Here is a 15273-nt window from a genome sequence, read left to right as displayed (position 1 = left end):
ATAGGAGATACATCTGGGAGTAGGTGATAGGAGAACAGAGAACAGGTGTTGGCACTTTCTAGCTAAAAGGAGAAGGTGACTTGTTAGGTTTTAGAAAATAAATTAGGCAGGTGGGTGTTTCACAAAAAGATGACCCCTGGCAATAGAAAAAAAAACCCAACTACTAACAGAACTAGTTTTGAGCTGACTGATACTCAACTTCGAAGACAAAATTACTTAGAAGGCTAGCTTATAAGCTCTGGGACGTTCCTTTGACTTAACAAAAGCAGATACTATGGAAGGAGGATGATGTCAACAACCAAATAATTAGAAATGGAATCAAAGTAGGGTTTTGGTCAAGGTCACCACATGGATCAAATAGGTTACATGATGCCATATGCTTAAACTTCAGGGTACTTTCTAGATTGCTCCAGAAAGACAAGAAGCCCAGAACAGCACTAAAATTTCTTTCTTTTTTTTTGGGGGGGGGGGACTTTTTTGGTCACACCTGGTGATGCTCAGGGTTTACTCCTGGCCCTGCACTCAGGAATTACTCCTGGTGGTGCTTGGGGGACCATATGGAATGCTTGGAATTGAATCCGGGCTGACTGTGTGTAAGGCAAATGCCCTACTTGCTGTTCTATTGCTTCAGTCCCTGAAATTTCCTTTTAAACCAACATCTTTTCAGCTGAGTATCACTGCCACCACTGCGGCCATCACCTCCAGGACTGTGACAATGGACATCCTGATATGTTATGCTTTACAGTGAATTTACAACAAGTGTCTGAGCCTGATAGAGTTGAAAGAGTAACCAGGTCAGAGATTACAATTACCATTAAAACAAAGAAACCAAAACTCAGAAATAGTCACTTACTTCCCCAAGATATCAATGGTGGTAGCAGAACAGGAAGGTGAACCTAGGACACCTAAAATCCTGTTCACACTGTCTTAAATTGCATTAAGTGGGAATGAAGGCTGATTCTTGAAATTGGAATTGGATTGAGGTTAGACCCTACTGAGCAGTGAGCCAAACAGACCATTATACACATTGTAACTCTTTCATATGAATTCCACTTTTCTTATTTTAAAAAAACCAATGGGTAAACAAATGTTCCCTCTAAGGGGAATTCCTGCTGGGTGACATCTAGACTCAACTCTTCCATACCGATTGCTATTTTGCTGTAGGAACTATTTGTTTAGACAAAACAATTACAGAAAAGATTTATGGCAGCTTAGAAAAACACATAGAATCCAAAATAAAATTGAATAAAAAAGTAAGGAAATGAGGAAATTGAATTAGAAGGAAAATGAGTGAAGAAAAATATCCAGCCAAGAATGAGGTTAGTTTACAAAATAAATAAGGCACTCAGTAAAGTTCTCTATATTTGGTAGGGTTAGACCACAAATTTGGCTCTCTGTTTTTTATAGCAGTCAGGAGAAAGAGAGAAACATGATTCAGAGCATTTAGAAGATATATAATTATAAGCCAATGAGTGGCTCGGAAAAAGTTCAAGTATTATTGGTACTAAAACCAGAATATTGGTTTTCTTCCATTTTGTGCCCCAAAATGATAATACTACCCAGTTTCACATGAACCTTACTATGTTTCAGGCATAATGTTAAGTGCTTTCAATGCTAGATCTCATTCAATTCCCGTAATAATTTCATAAGTTGGTTATTAATGGTATAATTTTTTGGCAATTTGAGGAAACTAAAATACAGTGAGTCATTGAGAGAATGACAATTAGTAAGCATAAATAATCTGAGATTTTAACATAGTTCTGCTAAAGCCCAATTTATTTTCCCATGGTTTTCATTTATAAGCTGTACCTTGCTTGGACCCCTAAATATCCCTGGATATACAATGGAATTTCTCAGTATTGAATATACTGTATTTCTTGATGCATATCTTAATTTTGGTTTCTTTGTTACATTTATGTTCAAAAGGTACTATGCCATTTACTTTTTCATGTAAATTATATAGCTGAAATTATATTGCTTATTTTGTTCATTGTTATATTCTCAAAGTGCTTACTGACAAGTACATAAGAGGTAATCAATAATTTATATCTATATTTTTATTATGGGTTGGAGCGATAGCACAGCGGGTAGGGCATTTGCCTTGCACACAGCCGACCCGGGTTTGATTTCTGCATCCCTCTCGGAGAGACTGGCAAGTTACCAACAGTATCCCACCTGCACGACAAAGCCTGGCAAGCTACCTGTGATGTATTCGATACCAAAAGCAGAACAAGTCTCACAATGGAGACATTACTGGTACGGTTACAATCACACAATGATCAAATACCCATCCCTCCACCAGTGCACATTACCCACCACCAATATCCCCGATATATGCCCCTTTGCTCCACCCGCACCCTGCCTCCATGGCAGACATGATTCCCCATAATCTTCTCTACTTTTGGGCATTATGTTTTGCAATACAGACCCAGAGAGGTTGTCATGTTTGATCCTTTATCTACTTTCTGCACAGATCTCACATCCAGACCAATTCCTTCAGCCATCTTTTTCTTAGTGATACCTTTTCTATTCCAGTTGCCTTCTCCCCTTTTCCATGAGGCAGGCTTCCAGCTATGGAGCAATCTATCTGTCCCGTGTATCTGCTATCCTTAGGTGTCAGCCTCATGTTATGTTGTTTTATACTCCACAAATGAGTGCAGTCCTTCTATCTCTGTCCCTCTCTGACTCATTTCACTTAGCATGATACTCTCCATGTCTATCCATTTATAAGAAAACTTCATGACTTCATCTCTCCTGATAGCTATATAATATTCCATTGTGTAGATGTACCAACGTTTCTTTAACCAGTCATCTGTTCTTAGGTACTTGGGTTGTTTCCAGATTTTGGCTATTGTGAACAGTGCTGCAATGAACATATAGGTATAGATGTCATTTCTACTGTGCTTTTTTGCATCCTCAGAATATATTCCAGAAGTGGTATTGCAGGGTCATATGGAGCCAAATTTCTAGGTTTTGAAGGAGAAAGATTGGACTAGTGGATATTCCCACCAACAGTGAAGGAGTATCCCATTTTCCCCACATCCATGCCAGCACTGGTTGCTTTTGTTCTTTTGAATGTGTGCCAGTCTCTGTGGTGTGAGATGATATCTCATTATTGTTTTGATTTGCATCTCCCTAATGGCATCTACCTAAAGATATTAGATACACGGGATAGATAGATTGCTCCATAGCTGGAAGCCTGCCTCATGAGCAAGGGGGAGAAGGCAACTGGAATAGAGAAGGTTTCACTAAGAAAAAGATGGCTGGAAGAATTGGTCTGGATGGGAGATCTGTGCAGAAAGTAGATATTGTTTTGATTTGCATCTCCTAATCATCTCCTTTGTCAAAGATTAAGTCGTCATATATTTGGGGATCTGTGACAGAATATCTAACTCTGTTCCATTGGTCTGCATGTCTGTTTCTAGCCCAGTACCATGCTGTCTTAATTACTACTGCTTTGTAGTACAGTTTGAAGTTGGGTAGGGTGATGCCACCCATCTCCTCTTTCCTAAGGATTGTTTTAGTTATTCATGGGGGTTTATTGTTCCATATGAATTTCAGGAGTGTTTTATTTACTTGAAAAATGTCATGGGTATCCTGATAGGGACTGCATTGAATTTGTATAGTGTTTTGGGCAGTATTGCCATTTTGATAGTTAATCCTCCCTAATCATGAGCAGGGGATGTGTCTCCATTTCCTAGTGTTCTCTTTTATTTCTTGAAGCAGTGTTTTGTAATTTTCCTTGTATAGGTCCTTCACCTCTTTGGTTAAGCTGATTCCGAGGTACTTGATTTTCTGAGGTACTATTGTGAACAGGATATTTTTTTAAGGTCTATTTCTTCTCTTACGTTATTTGTATTTAAAAATACCATGGACTTTTGGGTGTTGATTTTGTGCCTGCCACTTTACTAAACCGAACTATTGCTTCTAGGAGCTTTTCTGTAGAGTCTTTAGGGTTTTCTAAGTATAGTATCATATCATCTGCAAATAGTGATAGTTTGACCTCTTCATTTTATATATGTATTCCCTTGATACCTTTCTCTTGCCTAACTGCAGTAGCCAGGACTTCCAGTACTATATTGAATAAGAGTGGTGAAAGTGGGCAACTTTGTTTTGTTTTGTGCCCAATATTAAAGTGAAGGCTTTTAGTTTTTCTCCATTGAGAATGATACTTGCCATGGGCTTGTGGTAAATGGCTTTGACTCTATTGAGGAAAGTTCCTTCAATGTCTATTATGCTGAGAGTTTTCATCATAAATGGGTGCTGGATCTTGTCAAATGCTTTCTCTGTGTCTATTGATATGATTATATGGTTTTTATCTTTTGTTGATATGATGGATTATGTTGATTGATTTCAGAATGTTAAACCATCCTTGCATCCCTGGGATGAATCCTATTTGGTCGTGGTGTATTACTTACTTTTTAATGAGTTGTTGGATTCTATTTGCTAATAGTTTGTGTGTGATTTACTTCTAATTTTAGCACATTGTGTTCTGAGAAGATTATTGATACAATCTCTATCTTCTTAATTTTATGGAGATATGTTTTGTGGCTCTGCATGTGGTATATCTTGGAGAATGTTCCATTATAGTTGAGAAGAACGTGTATTCAGCTTTTTGAGGATGAAATGTCCTGTATATATCTACTAAGTCCCTTTCTTCCATTTCCCCCCTCAAATGAAGTATGTCCTTGCGAAACTTGAGTCTGGTTGATCTATCAAGAGGTGATAAAGTAGTGTTGAAGTCTCCCACTAGTATTGTTTTGTTATCGATGTCTTTCTCCAAGTCTATGAGTAGTTGTTTTAAGTACTTTGCTGGTCCCTCATTAGGTGCATATACATTTAGTATTGTAAGTTCTTCATGTTGTACAGATCCTTTGATCAATAAGAAATGGTCTTCACTTTCTCTTGTGACCTTCTTCAGTCTGAAATCAATATGTTCTGATACTAGGATGGCGACCCCAGCTTTTTCTGTGGGAGTTCTTTGGCTGTAGGATTGTTTTTCAGCCTTTGACTCTGAGCCTGTGTTTGCTCTGACTATTGAGATGTGTTCTTGCAGGCAGCAGAATGTTGGGCTCAATTTTCTAATCTATCCTGCCACTCTGTGTCTTTTAATTGGTGCATTTAGCCCACTGACATTGAGAAAGATTATTATTATGGGTTTTTGCCCCATTTTTTGTTGAAATTTGGTGTATTTGAGGGGTCCGTCTTGTCTTAAAGTAGCCCATTTAGTTGTTCTTGTAACCATGGTTTTGAGTCTATTAAGTTCCTGAGTTCTTATTTGTCTGTGAAACTGTGTGTTGTTCCTTCTATTATGAATGAGAGTATCATTGGGTAAAGTATTTTTGGTGAGGCATTTATTTCATTGAGCTTTTTCACTATGTCCCACCACTGTTTTTGGGCCATGAGGTTTTCATCAGACAAATCAGCTGTAAATCTTAAGGATGTTCCTTTATAGGAAATTTCTTTCTTTGATATTGCTGCTTTCAGAATTTTGTCTCTATCTAAGGTTTTTAGTTCATTTTGATCAGGATGTGTCTTGGGGTAGTTTTATTCGGATTTCTTCTAGCTGGTACCCTTCAGGTCTCCTGAATGTGGTCGCATGTTTACTTCATCTCTAGAAATGTTGTAGTAATGATGACTTTGACAGTCTCTTCTTCATCAGGGTTTTCTTCCTGTCCCTCTGGGACTCCAATAATTCTTATGTTACTCCTCATGGCTTCATCACGATCTCCTCTTTCCATCTATTCCTGGATTGTGAGTCTCTTTTCCATTTTCTGCTCTTTTCTGGAGAGTCTCTGGACTTCATCTTCGAGCTCACTGATTCTGTCCTCAGCAGCTGCTACTCTGCTGCTGAGGCCTTTCACTGAGATTTTCAATTTGCCTACCAGGCTTTTCAGGTCTGACATTTCTAATTTTGTTTGAATTTTCCTAATTTCTACCTTCAAGCCCTCTTTTCTTTTATTGGCATTGCTTTCCTTTGTTTCTTTCAGCTCCCTAAGCATCCTCAGTAGCTCCCTTCTAAATTCCTTGTAGAGAGGTTGTCTAGCACTTCATTACTGTTGGTGTCTTCTGGGCTAGCGTCTTCAATAAGTAAGCTTGGTGGGCTGCATTGCTTTACCATTGTGACCTGTGTGGTTTAGACCTCCACGCTCACTGTTACTATTCTGCTTAAGATGCAGAATTAATTGAGATGGGCTTAATGAATTATTGGCTAATGTGTTTCTGGTGGTTAAGCTAACCTAATGAAAATTCCATCTAAGAGGGTAACTTATGGTTCCTATGGGATATGCAGAGGAGAATAACTTGCAGCTGCTGACACAGCCGCGGCTCCATGAAGGGGCCCTGCTGCTGGGCAGGTACCTGGATGAGTGACCAGAGGGTACCCGGAATGATTCAGCTTTGGGTGAGCATGGTGTGCTCACATCCCCCACACACCAAGGATGTAAACCGGCCATTTTTAGGAGGGAGAGGTCTAGTTAGATGTGCCGCCCCAGGAAGGGGCCCTGCCGCTGGGCAGGTACCTGGATGAGCGAGCAGACGATGCCCGGAATGGTTCAGCTTTGGGTGCACAAGGTTGTGCCTCAATTCCTGGTCTCACAGACCAAGGATATAAACTGGCTGTTTCCAGGGCAGGTCTAGTTAGACATGCAGCCCCAGGAAGGGGCCCTGCCATCGGTTGGGTACCTGGATGAGTCTTGCTGTATCATTTTAAAAGACTCAAGTAACTTCTCTCTTTGCAGCTTATGGATTTTGGGGATGGTCTAGGAATAGAATATGTGTTTCAGATGGAGATAATTAGAATTATTTCATTGCCTAACTACATGCTATTCAAGAATGAAATAATATCTTAATTTTACCTAGCCATAGATATGGATATTTGGGACGTTATCGACACTAGTGATGCTACTCTTTTCCACTGAATATAAAGCTGCAAGATAAAGAAAAATCTACTATGTTGGTAGGAAGAGAAGAAAAATAGTCTGAGAATTAAGTCATTTTAAAGGAAACAGAGCTTGGAGGTTGATCCTGATCTGTTCTTTGAGCACTTGATCAAATCAAATCTGTTTTTTTCTTTTTGGATCACATCTGGCGATGCACAGGGGTTACTCCTGGCTTTGCACTCAGGAATTACTCCTGGAGGTGCTCAGGGGACCATATGGGATGCTGAGGATCGAACCCGGGTCGGCTGCATGCAAGGCAAATGTCTTATCCACTGTGTTATTGCTCCAGCCCCAAATCAAATCTTAAAATAGACATAGTACAGCTTTGTACCACGATATTTTCTTGACTCATTATTTTTTCTCTAGCTTGGATATATTTCTTGTTACTTTCAACAAAATCTTACTAATATTCCCTGACATGGCAGAGTTCCAAGGTAAATGTGGATTAAATGCCCACATGGCATATTCATTATGAAAATATGCAATTTTGATTAAGCCAATCTGTATCCTGAAAAACTGTCCAACAATTATTTTTACATATCATGGAACACATTAAATATTACAAATTATTCATTGAGGTAGCAGAGCAATAAAAGACTGGAGTTTCAAAACTCTGCAAATTGCACCTGAGAATTATCTCTTTATAAAATAAAATTAAAAATAAGGTGGAGAACTAAGCTAGTGTGAAGCATAAACCAGAGTGTAGGATGTAACTCTGGTTTGATACCCAGGGCTATTCAAGGTGATTTACTTCAATAGTTTTTTAAATTAACTACCTGATAAGAACCATTTGCAAAGAATTTGTAGTATCAAAGAACAGTATTATTTCTGTGTGCATATCTAGGTGGCCCTCCCGTTGATCGTCGATTGGCTCGAGCGGGCCCAGTAACGTCTCCATTGGAGACTTTGTTGTTACTGTGTCTGGCATATCAAATAGTCTCGGTAGCTTGCCAGGCTCTCCGAGAGGGGTGGAGGAATCGAACTCGGGTCCGCCATGTTGGCCGCTTGTAAGGCGAACGCCCTACCCGCTGTGCTATCGCTCTATCTAGGTGAGTGGTCACAAAACTGTTAGCTTTAGGATTCTAGTTTTGCTGAGACCATCTCAGCCTCCTAGAAACTCCCCACAGTATTCATATGTGCTCGGAGAGATCTTCGCCCAACCTCCTTCCTTCTCTGCACTCTTCCTCCTTCCAGCTATTCTTCTTTCTTTCCATTCTCCCTCCCTTGCTTCATTTCATTCTATTTTTTTTATCTTGCTCCTCTTCTTTCATGTAAATCTATTTTATCCTGTCCTTCCTTTCTTATCCCTATTTTTTTTATCCACTGTAATTCTTTTTATTTATTATGCAAACTCCGTAATCTATCCATCTATTCTCAAATCTACTGAACTCTCAATCAGGCTAGAAAATCTTAAACTTGCAATTTATGCTGAAATCACAAAACTGAAAAGGGCTATATCTTCTTCCACTCTCATAGTCCCTGCTCCCACGCCTGGTTCCTTCCTTCTTGATTTTGTACACTTATCCCTGGTGAATCTCGTAGAACACCTTTGCTTAAAGACATTTTGTGGTTTTGTTTTTAAGATTTTCAGGATCCTGCAAGAGAACTGACCTTGAGGACATTAATATTTCTACATTGCCTTTTTAATAGAATATTCCTAACAAAATATTGTAGTTGAACTCTGAAACATAATTATCATTCTTTGTGATAAGCATTCTAATTGTGGTATCATTTCATCTACTTGGGATAAATAAAACACAGATTATTAAATTGTAAAAGAAAGAAGAAAAAATTAAAAATCATTTGTGGACTTTTGTGGACTAATGTTTTTGTGAACTTCGTTGTGGCAGCAATAAAGAATCAGGAAAGGAGGAGGACACAGTATATTTTCTGTTACCATTAAAGTTAAATTCCTCTGTCTAAAATCCATTGTCTTGATAATATCAAAGTGAGAAAAAGAAAGAAATATAGATGAAAATAGTAATCCTTACACGTGTCCTAGAAAGTTTTTGAAGTTGCGTATGTGTGTGTGTGCACTGAAATCACTAAAATATATATCAAGTTATATCAAATGATATCAGTGCAACATCACTAAAATATATCAAGTAAATACTATATATAAACATCATTAAAATATGTGGGTTGGAGTGATAGCATGCAGGTAGGGCGTTTGCCTTGCACGCAGCCAACATGGCTGACTCGAGTTCGATTCCTCTGCCCCTCTCGGAGAGCCTGGCAAGCTACTGAGAGTATCTTGCCCGCACGGCAGAGCCTGGCAAGCTACCCATGACGTATTCAATATGCCAAACACAGTAACAACAAGTCTCACGATGGAGACGTTACTGGGCCCGCTCGAACAAATCGATGAACAACGGGAGTGACCATTAAACTATGTAAATATAAACTATACTTGTTACATAGAGTTGTTAGAAGATACCATCAGACTATATATACACACATGAATATGTGCATATACTTTTATTACATATCAGGATCACGATCATCCTGTTGTTCATCAATTTCCTTGAGCAGGCACCAGTAACGTCTCCTTCTTTCTAGCCCTGAGATTTTAAAAGAGATATTTCAATGCTCTTTCAGCATTAAGAGAATGAAACTCATCATTGTTACTGGTATTTGGCATATTGAGTATGACATGGGAAGTTTGCCAGACACTGCCATGCGGGCAGGACACTTTTGGTAGCCTGCCAGGTTCTCTAAAGGAAAAATAAGATAATAAGAAGTTGCACAGCCACAAAAGCGGCCATGCGCTTCTGGGAGCTGGGTTTTAGAGTGTCTGCATCTTGGCTATTGATGGGACCAACCTGGCGCTGGCTGCAGCTGGTGGGTGTGACGCCTACCTACTGGAAGATGGGGGGGTCTGGGTGGAGAAGGCCCAGTCCCAATCCAAGTAGGCTTGGAGACCTCAGCCCCGGGACCCGCATGCCTGGGTTCCTCTGCCAGTTCTTTCATGCATGAGGCCCAATCGGACGTATAGAGAGTGGTCCCAGCATTGCCGTGGCTGGCTCTGGAGGTCCTCAGCTGCTGGGGCTCTGCTTGGGGTGTGGGGGGGAGAGAAACTCAAACCTCCCCCCTCCAAGGGGCCCCCAGTGAGGACAGCCAGGTGTGGGGAAAGGAGACTATATTACATATAATATGTATATATTATGTACATACATATATAATATATGTATATACATATATATGTCTGTGTTTTATGTTATAAATTAATACCTTAATATACAAACACCTCAGTTACTTCTTTCTAATGCCTTAGAATATCTCTCTTTTCTTTATCCCCATTCCATTCCTAAATCTTTCTTTTTCACAAGGGTCACCCCTATTTGCGGGTGTATCTGGGTCTGCCCAGTATCATTTCTCATATAACTGAGCCTGATGGTTATACTTAGAGAAGGCTGAACAGTGCAGTGCTTGAGCACAGAGACAAAGGAGTCCACCAGGTATATAATTACAGGCATTCAGGGGCCATGAATTCTGGGAACACAACTCATGCCCTCACACATGCTGCACGTGTGCGTGAACACACTAAGTCTATTTTTTCTGGACAGAGTAAACTTATGAATCCATTGATAATTAACTGAATGTTGATTCTCTACTTTTTGGGGGGAGGTTGAATATAATTGAATTTATTTTTTTAAAGACATACCGCAGCTTTAGTTTTCACATTCTCTGTACATAAGTAATATTTGGGAACACTAACACTATCAATGGCTATTGCATAACTTCTCAGCACAGAGGCTAGATTCAGAGGTGTTAAGCAAGGCTAACAGCAAAATTGCCTATTACTTTTATGTAATCATCAGCCCAAAGAAAAGGCACAGCTTCTGCATAAATCTCTACACCATGGTAAAGGTAAAGGTAAACGTTGATCGTCGATTTGCTCGAGCGGGCCCAGTAACGTCTCCATTGGAGACTTTGTTGTTACTGTGTCTGGCATATCGAATACTCTCGGTAGCTTGCCGGGCTCTCCGAGAGGGGCGGAGGAATCGAACTCGCGTCGGCCATGTTGGCCGCTTGTAAGGAGAACACCCTACCCACTGTGCTATCGCTCCAGCCCGCACCATGAATAAAGTAAAAGTGAAATAACCCGCAGGAAAATGTATCAAACGCACCTTTTGTTCGCCATAGAATTAATTTAGAAAGTCCATGACATTACAAGGGAGTACCAACTTCTTGAACTATAATTCACAGTAACTAAGAGTTGATGACTATAGGAATGTGATGGCTACTAAAGGAAATGCTTCCCATGAGTTCTGTCATTATCATGGGCGAATTCAGATACAGCAATGTCATTACTATCATTTACCTCATGGAATAAGCAGAGTATATGATCTTCAATTTCAGAATATCTGTTATTTATGAAAATGCAGAAATTTTTTTGAGTATTTCAGAAGACCAATGGATTTCATTTTTGCTTAATTCTAGATATCTGAAAAGGTGAGTAGATCATAATGACTCTTCAATCTATGCTCGCTGAAAACATCAATGAATGAATTTCTGCTTTTTAATGCTAAGTACAGTGTCTACATGTACCAGAAAAACATTAAGAAAAGAAAAATACATAAAAGGTGTTTATTTATGTTAGGTGCACAGAGAAATTCCCAATATGCAACCATGGTATCATTAAATTATCTTGGCCTTCAAGGTCAAGACACTTAATGATATTTTGGGGGCAGGAATATAATGACAGTCACTGTTTAGTTACTGATTTGAATTTTAATGTAGATTCTCCTGCTTTGATTGTGAACTTGAAGAGACAATAATCTAATCAGCATTATCAACTCACCGTGTATTTAAACAATGTTGCCTCAACAAATTAAATTATGACCTAGTTAAATAACTCAAGAATATAAACAATGGGGCCACTGATTAAATGTCATGTTTAATAAAGAGTAATGTTTGTTAGTGTATTAGAAATGTTATCCATCAATTACTCCTAAACCACCATAGTTAGTCTAACTATGGAGAGGAACTACTTTCCCACTTCAATTTCCCTTCATTTAGTCATTTCTTCATTTCTCTTGGGCTGGAGCGATAGCACAGCGGTAGGGCGTTCGCCTTACACGTGGCCAACATGGCCGACCCGAGTTCGATTCCTCTGCCCCTCTCGGAGAGCCCGGCAAGCTACCGAGAGTATTCGATATGCCAGACACAGTAACAACAAAGTCTCCAATGGAGACATTACTGGGCCCGCTCGAGCAAATCGACGATCAACAGGAGGGCCTTTACCTTTCTCGGAGAGCCTGGCAAGCTACCGAGAGTATTGGATATGCCAGACACAGTAACAACAAAGTCTCCAATGGAGACGTTACTGGGTCCGCTCGAGCAAATCGACGATCAACAGGAGGGCCTTTACCTTTTACCTTTTACCTTCATTTCTCATGATTTGAGTCAAATGGTCAGAAGATTTTCAATAACTACTGTTTAATTATACAGGCAGAGACTAAGGACTATCTGCTTAGAAGGGATTATGACCAGAAATAAGAATGGTCTCAAAGAATTGGGAGATGCGTGCCAAATGTAGACTATAGATCAAACACAATAGCCACTCAATTCTTCTATTGCAAACTACAACACCCCAAAAGAAAGAGAGAACAAAAGGGAATGCCCTGCCACAAAGGCAGGTGGGGTGGGTGGGTGATGGGGTGGGAGTGGTGGGATAGATACTGGGATCATTGGTGGTGGAGAATGGGCACTGGTGGAGGAATAGGTACTTGATCACTGTATGACTGAAACACAAGCACGAAAGTTTGTAAGTCTGTAATTGTACCTCACGGTGATTCACTAATTAAAAAAAAAAGAAAAAGAAAAGAATGGATATATATTATCTACTGGAATTTTAAGGTTTTCCTAAGAAACTTCTTATTAAACTATTTATGACCATGCACAGAAGATTCAAATAAGATTTCTTATTTCATTGGCTTACATTAAAGAGGAATAATCAAATAATACAAAATAGGAGCAGTGAAAAGTGCTATCCAAATTTTCATTGAGATCCAATGATTACCATTCACCATTAGCATTTTTTCAAAGCATTTTTATACCACAAAGGAAATCACTGGCATTAGAATCAATTAAATGAAGTACTCACCACCACAATTACATTAGCTGCTGGAATTGGAAGGTTTTCCACTTCAAGATCTTGACCAGCCACAGCCAACAGATTAAGAGATGGGTCATATGCAGGCCTAGGAAACGCTGAATTAACTATTTGGTGTCTTTTGCTCAATTGAACCTGAGAAGTGGAATGGTAGCTATGTCTATATATCTTTTGTGGAGCTATATCCATACTTTTCTCAATATCTTGTGTATGGTGGTAAATGAATGTTGGCTTCCCATTCTTCTTCTGATGAACTGCCAACAAGTGATCATTATTTACAGAAAGGCACCCTGAAAAGGGGAGAGAAACAGAAAGAAAAAAGAAAAACCTTGTTTAGTTAGGTGAGTAGTAATATTTGATATGGTGATGTATCCTTTCTAAGACGGTTTTGAGACATGTAAAGTATTTAGACTGGTTAGTTTTCATTCCCTCCTCCACCCCCCACCTCTTCACCATTCACAACAAATAGAACACACATAAGTCTGGGGAGATGGTTCAAAGGGTGGGAGCTCATGCTCTGCATTCAGAAACCATGGTTCCAATCCCTGACACAGCATGATTTTCCAGAATACCAACAGGAGTGGCCCAAGAGCATCAAGCGAGAAGTAACCCTCCCTCTGTATTGCTGAGTATGGCCTAAAAAATTAATTAATTAATAAGAAACCTCCCCACAAAAAAATTTTGGCTCCTGGAGTCATTCCAGCGACTTTGGGCACTCAGGATGATATTTGAATGCATTCATTTTTCAGATATCTTTTTTTCTAATACAGTTTAGTCAAGAATCTCTTCCTTTATCTAAATTTACCATCACAACATACTTGTTTTCCTATTACTGGATGTTCTATCTATTCCTCATTTACTATTCATACTTTCCTACCTTTATTAGCTAGCAAACCATATCTCATGCTTATTTTATCATGCCTTCATAATTACTAGATAGTACATATATATATATATTTGAATGCTTATGAAGTATTTTAAGTTCATTGAGAGCAGAAACCTAAGTATATTTATTATGTCAGTAACCTCCATTTGTATAAAATATACATTATCTCTTCTCACATAGTAATATAACAGACAAGACCACATTTCCAAACTTTCCCTGCAATTACTTGCTGTCATTTGATCATGATATAGTCATTGAGTAATAAGTAAACATCATGTGAAAAGGGTTGCCATATAACCTTTCCTTCCACCTTTGTGATGGTTGAAGTGTAGATAGTTTGGTAGAAACATATGGTAGAAAGCATGTGTTAAGAATGATGGAGTAATATAAAACCAAAGGAGCCTAGTCAGGAGGTTTCTGATGAAAGTGAATACACAATCCTGATGAAAAAAAATATATATAGAGAGAAAAGTTCCTTCCACAGAAGCAAACTGGGGGAGGGCAGAGGGCATTGTGGAGAGAGGGAAACATTGTGATGGTGAAAATGTACACTTGTGAAGGCACAGGTGTTAGAACATTGTATGACTTAAACACAATCATAAGCTCATAAGTAGCTTTGTAACTGTGTATCTCCTGGTTATTCAGTAAAATAAAAGCAGATAAAAAACAATGAAGTTCACTGTTTGAATTTTATATGTTTTTAATGGTATTTTAAAAAAATTTGATAAACTAATTTCATTATGTACAACAGAATATAGTTATTTAATTTAATTCATTTTAAAATTTTTATTAGTGAAACACCACGAGGTACAGTTGTGGACTTATAAGTGTTTGTGCTTGGGTTTCAGTTATACAATGATCAAGTACCCATCTCTCCACTAGTGCCCATTCTCTACCATCAATGATCCCAGTATCCCTCCAATCCTCCCTATTCCCCCCATCCCATCCCACCTCTGTGGCAGGGCATTCCCTTTTGTTCTCTCTCTCCTTTTGGGTGCTGAGGTTTACAAGAGGCATTGAGTGGCAATCATGTTCGGTCTATAGTCTACTTTCAGCATGCATCTCCCATCCTGGGAGGACCCTCCCAACACTCTTTACTTGGTGCTTCCTTCTTGTTCTGAGCTGTCTTATCCCCAAGTGTGTGCGGCTGGCCTCCAAGCCATGGAGTGAACCTCCTGGTACTTATTTCAGCTATTCTTGGGTGTTAGTCTCCTATTTTGTTACTTTATATTTCCCAGATGAATGCAATCTTTCTTTGTTTGTCCCTCTCTTTCTGACTCATTTCACTTAGCATAATATTTCCATATAGTACCACTTGTATGTAAATT

The 15273-nt window shown here is 39.1% G+C and overlaps 1 protein-coding gene across 1 annotated transcript in view; it reads right to left on the bottom strand.

Annotated features, from left to right (window-relative positions):
• The window catches only part of PTPRR (protein tyrosine phosphatase receptor type R), a 328064-nt gene that overhangs the window by 282573 nt on the left and 30218 nt on the right, over positions 1 to 15273 (bottom strand). The window contains exon 2 of the mRNA XM_056130658.1: positions 13051 to 13349. Within this exon, the coding sequence (XP_055986633.1) occupies positions 13051 to 13349 (299 nt within the window). The remainder of the gene's footprint in view (positions 1 to 13050; positions 13350 to 15273) is intronic.

This window comes from Sorex fumeus, unplaced genomic scaffold, assembly GCF_029834395.1.
Source record: "Sorex fumeus unplaced genomic scaffold, SorFum_2.1 ptg000081l, whole genome shotgun sequence".
Taxonomy (NCBI): domain Eukaryota; kingdom Metazoa; phylum Chordata; class Mammalia; order Eulipotyphla; family Soricidae; genus Sorex; species Sorex fumeus.
The sequence above is the reverse complement of the archived record's forward strand: the minus strand, read 5'-3'. Positions and strand labels throughout refer to the sequence as shown.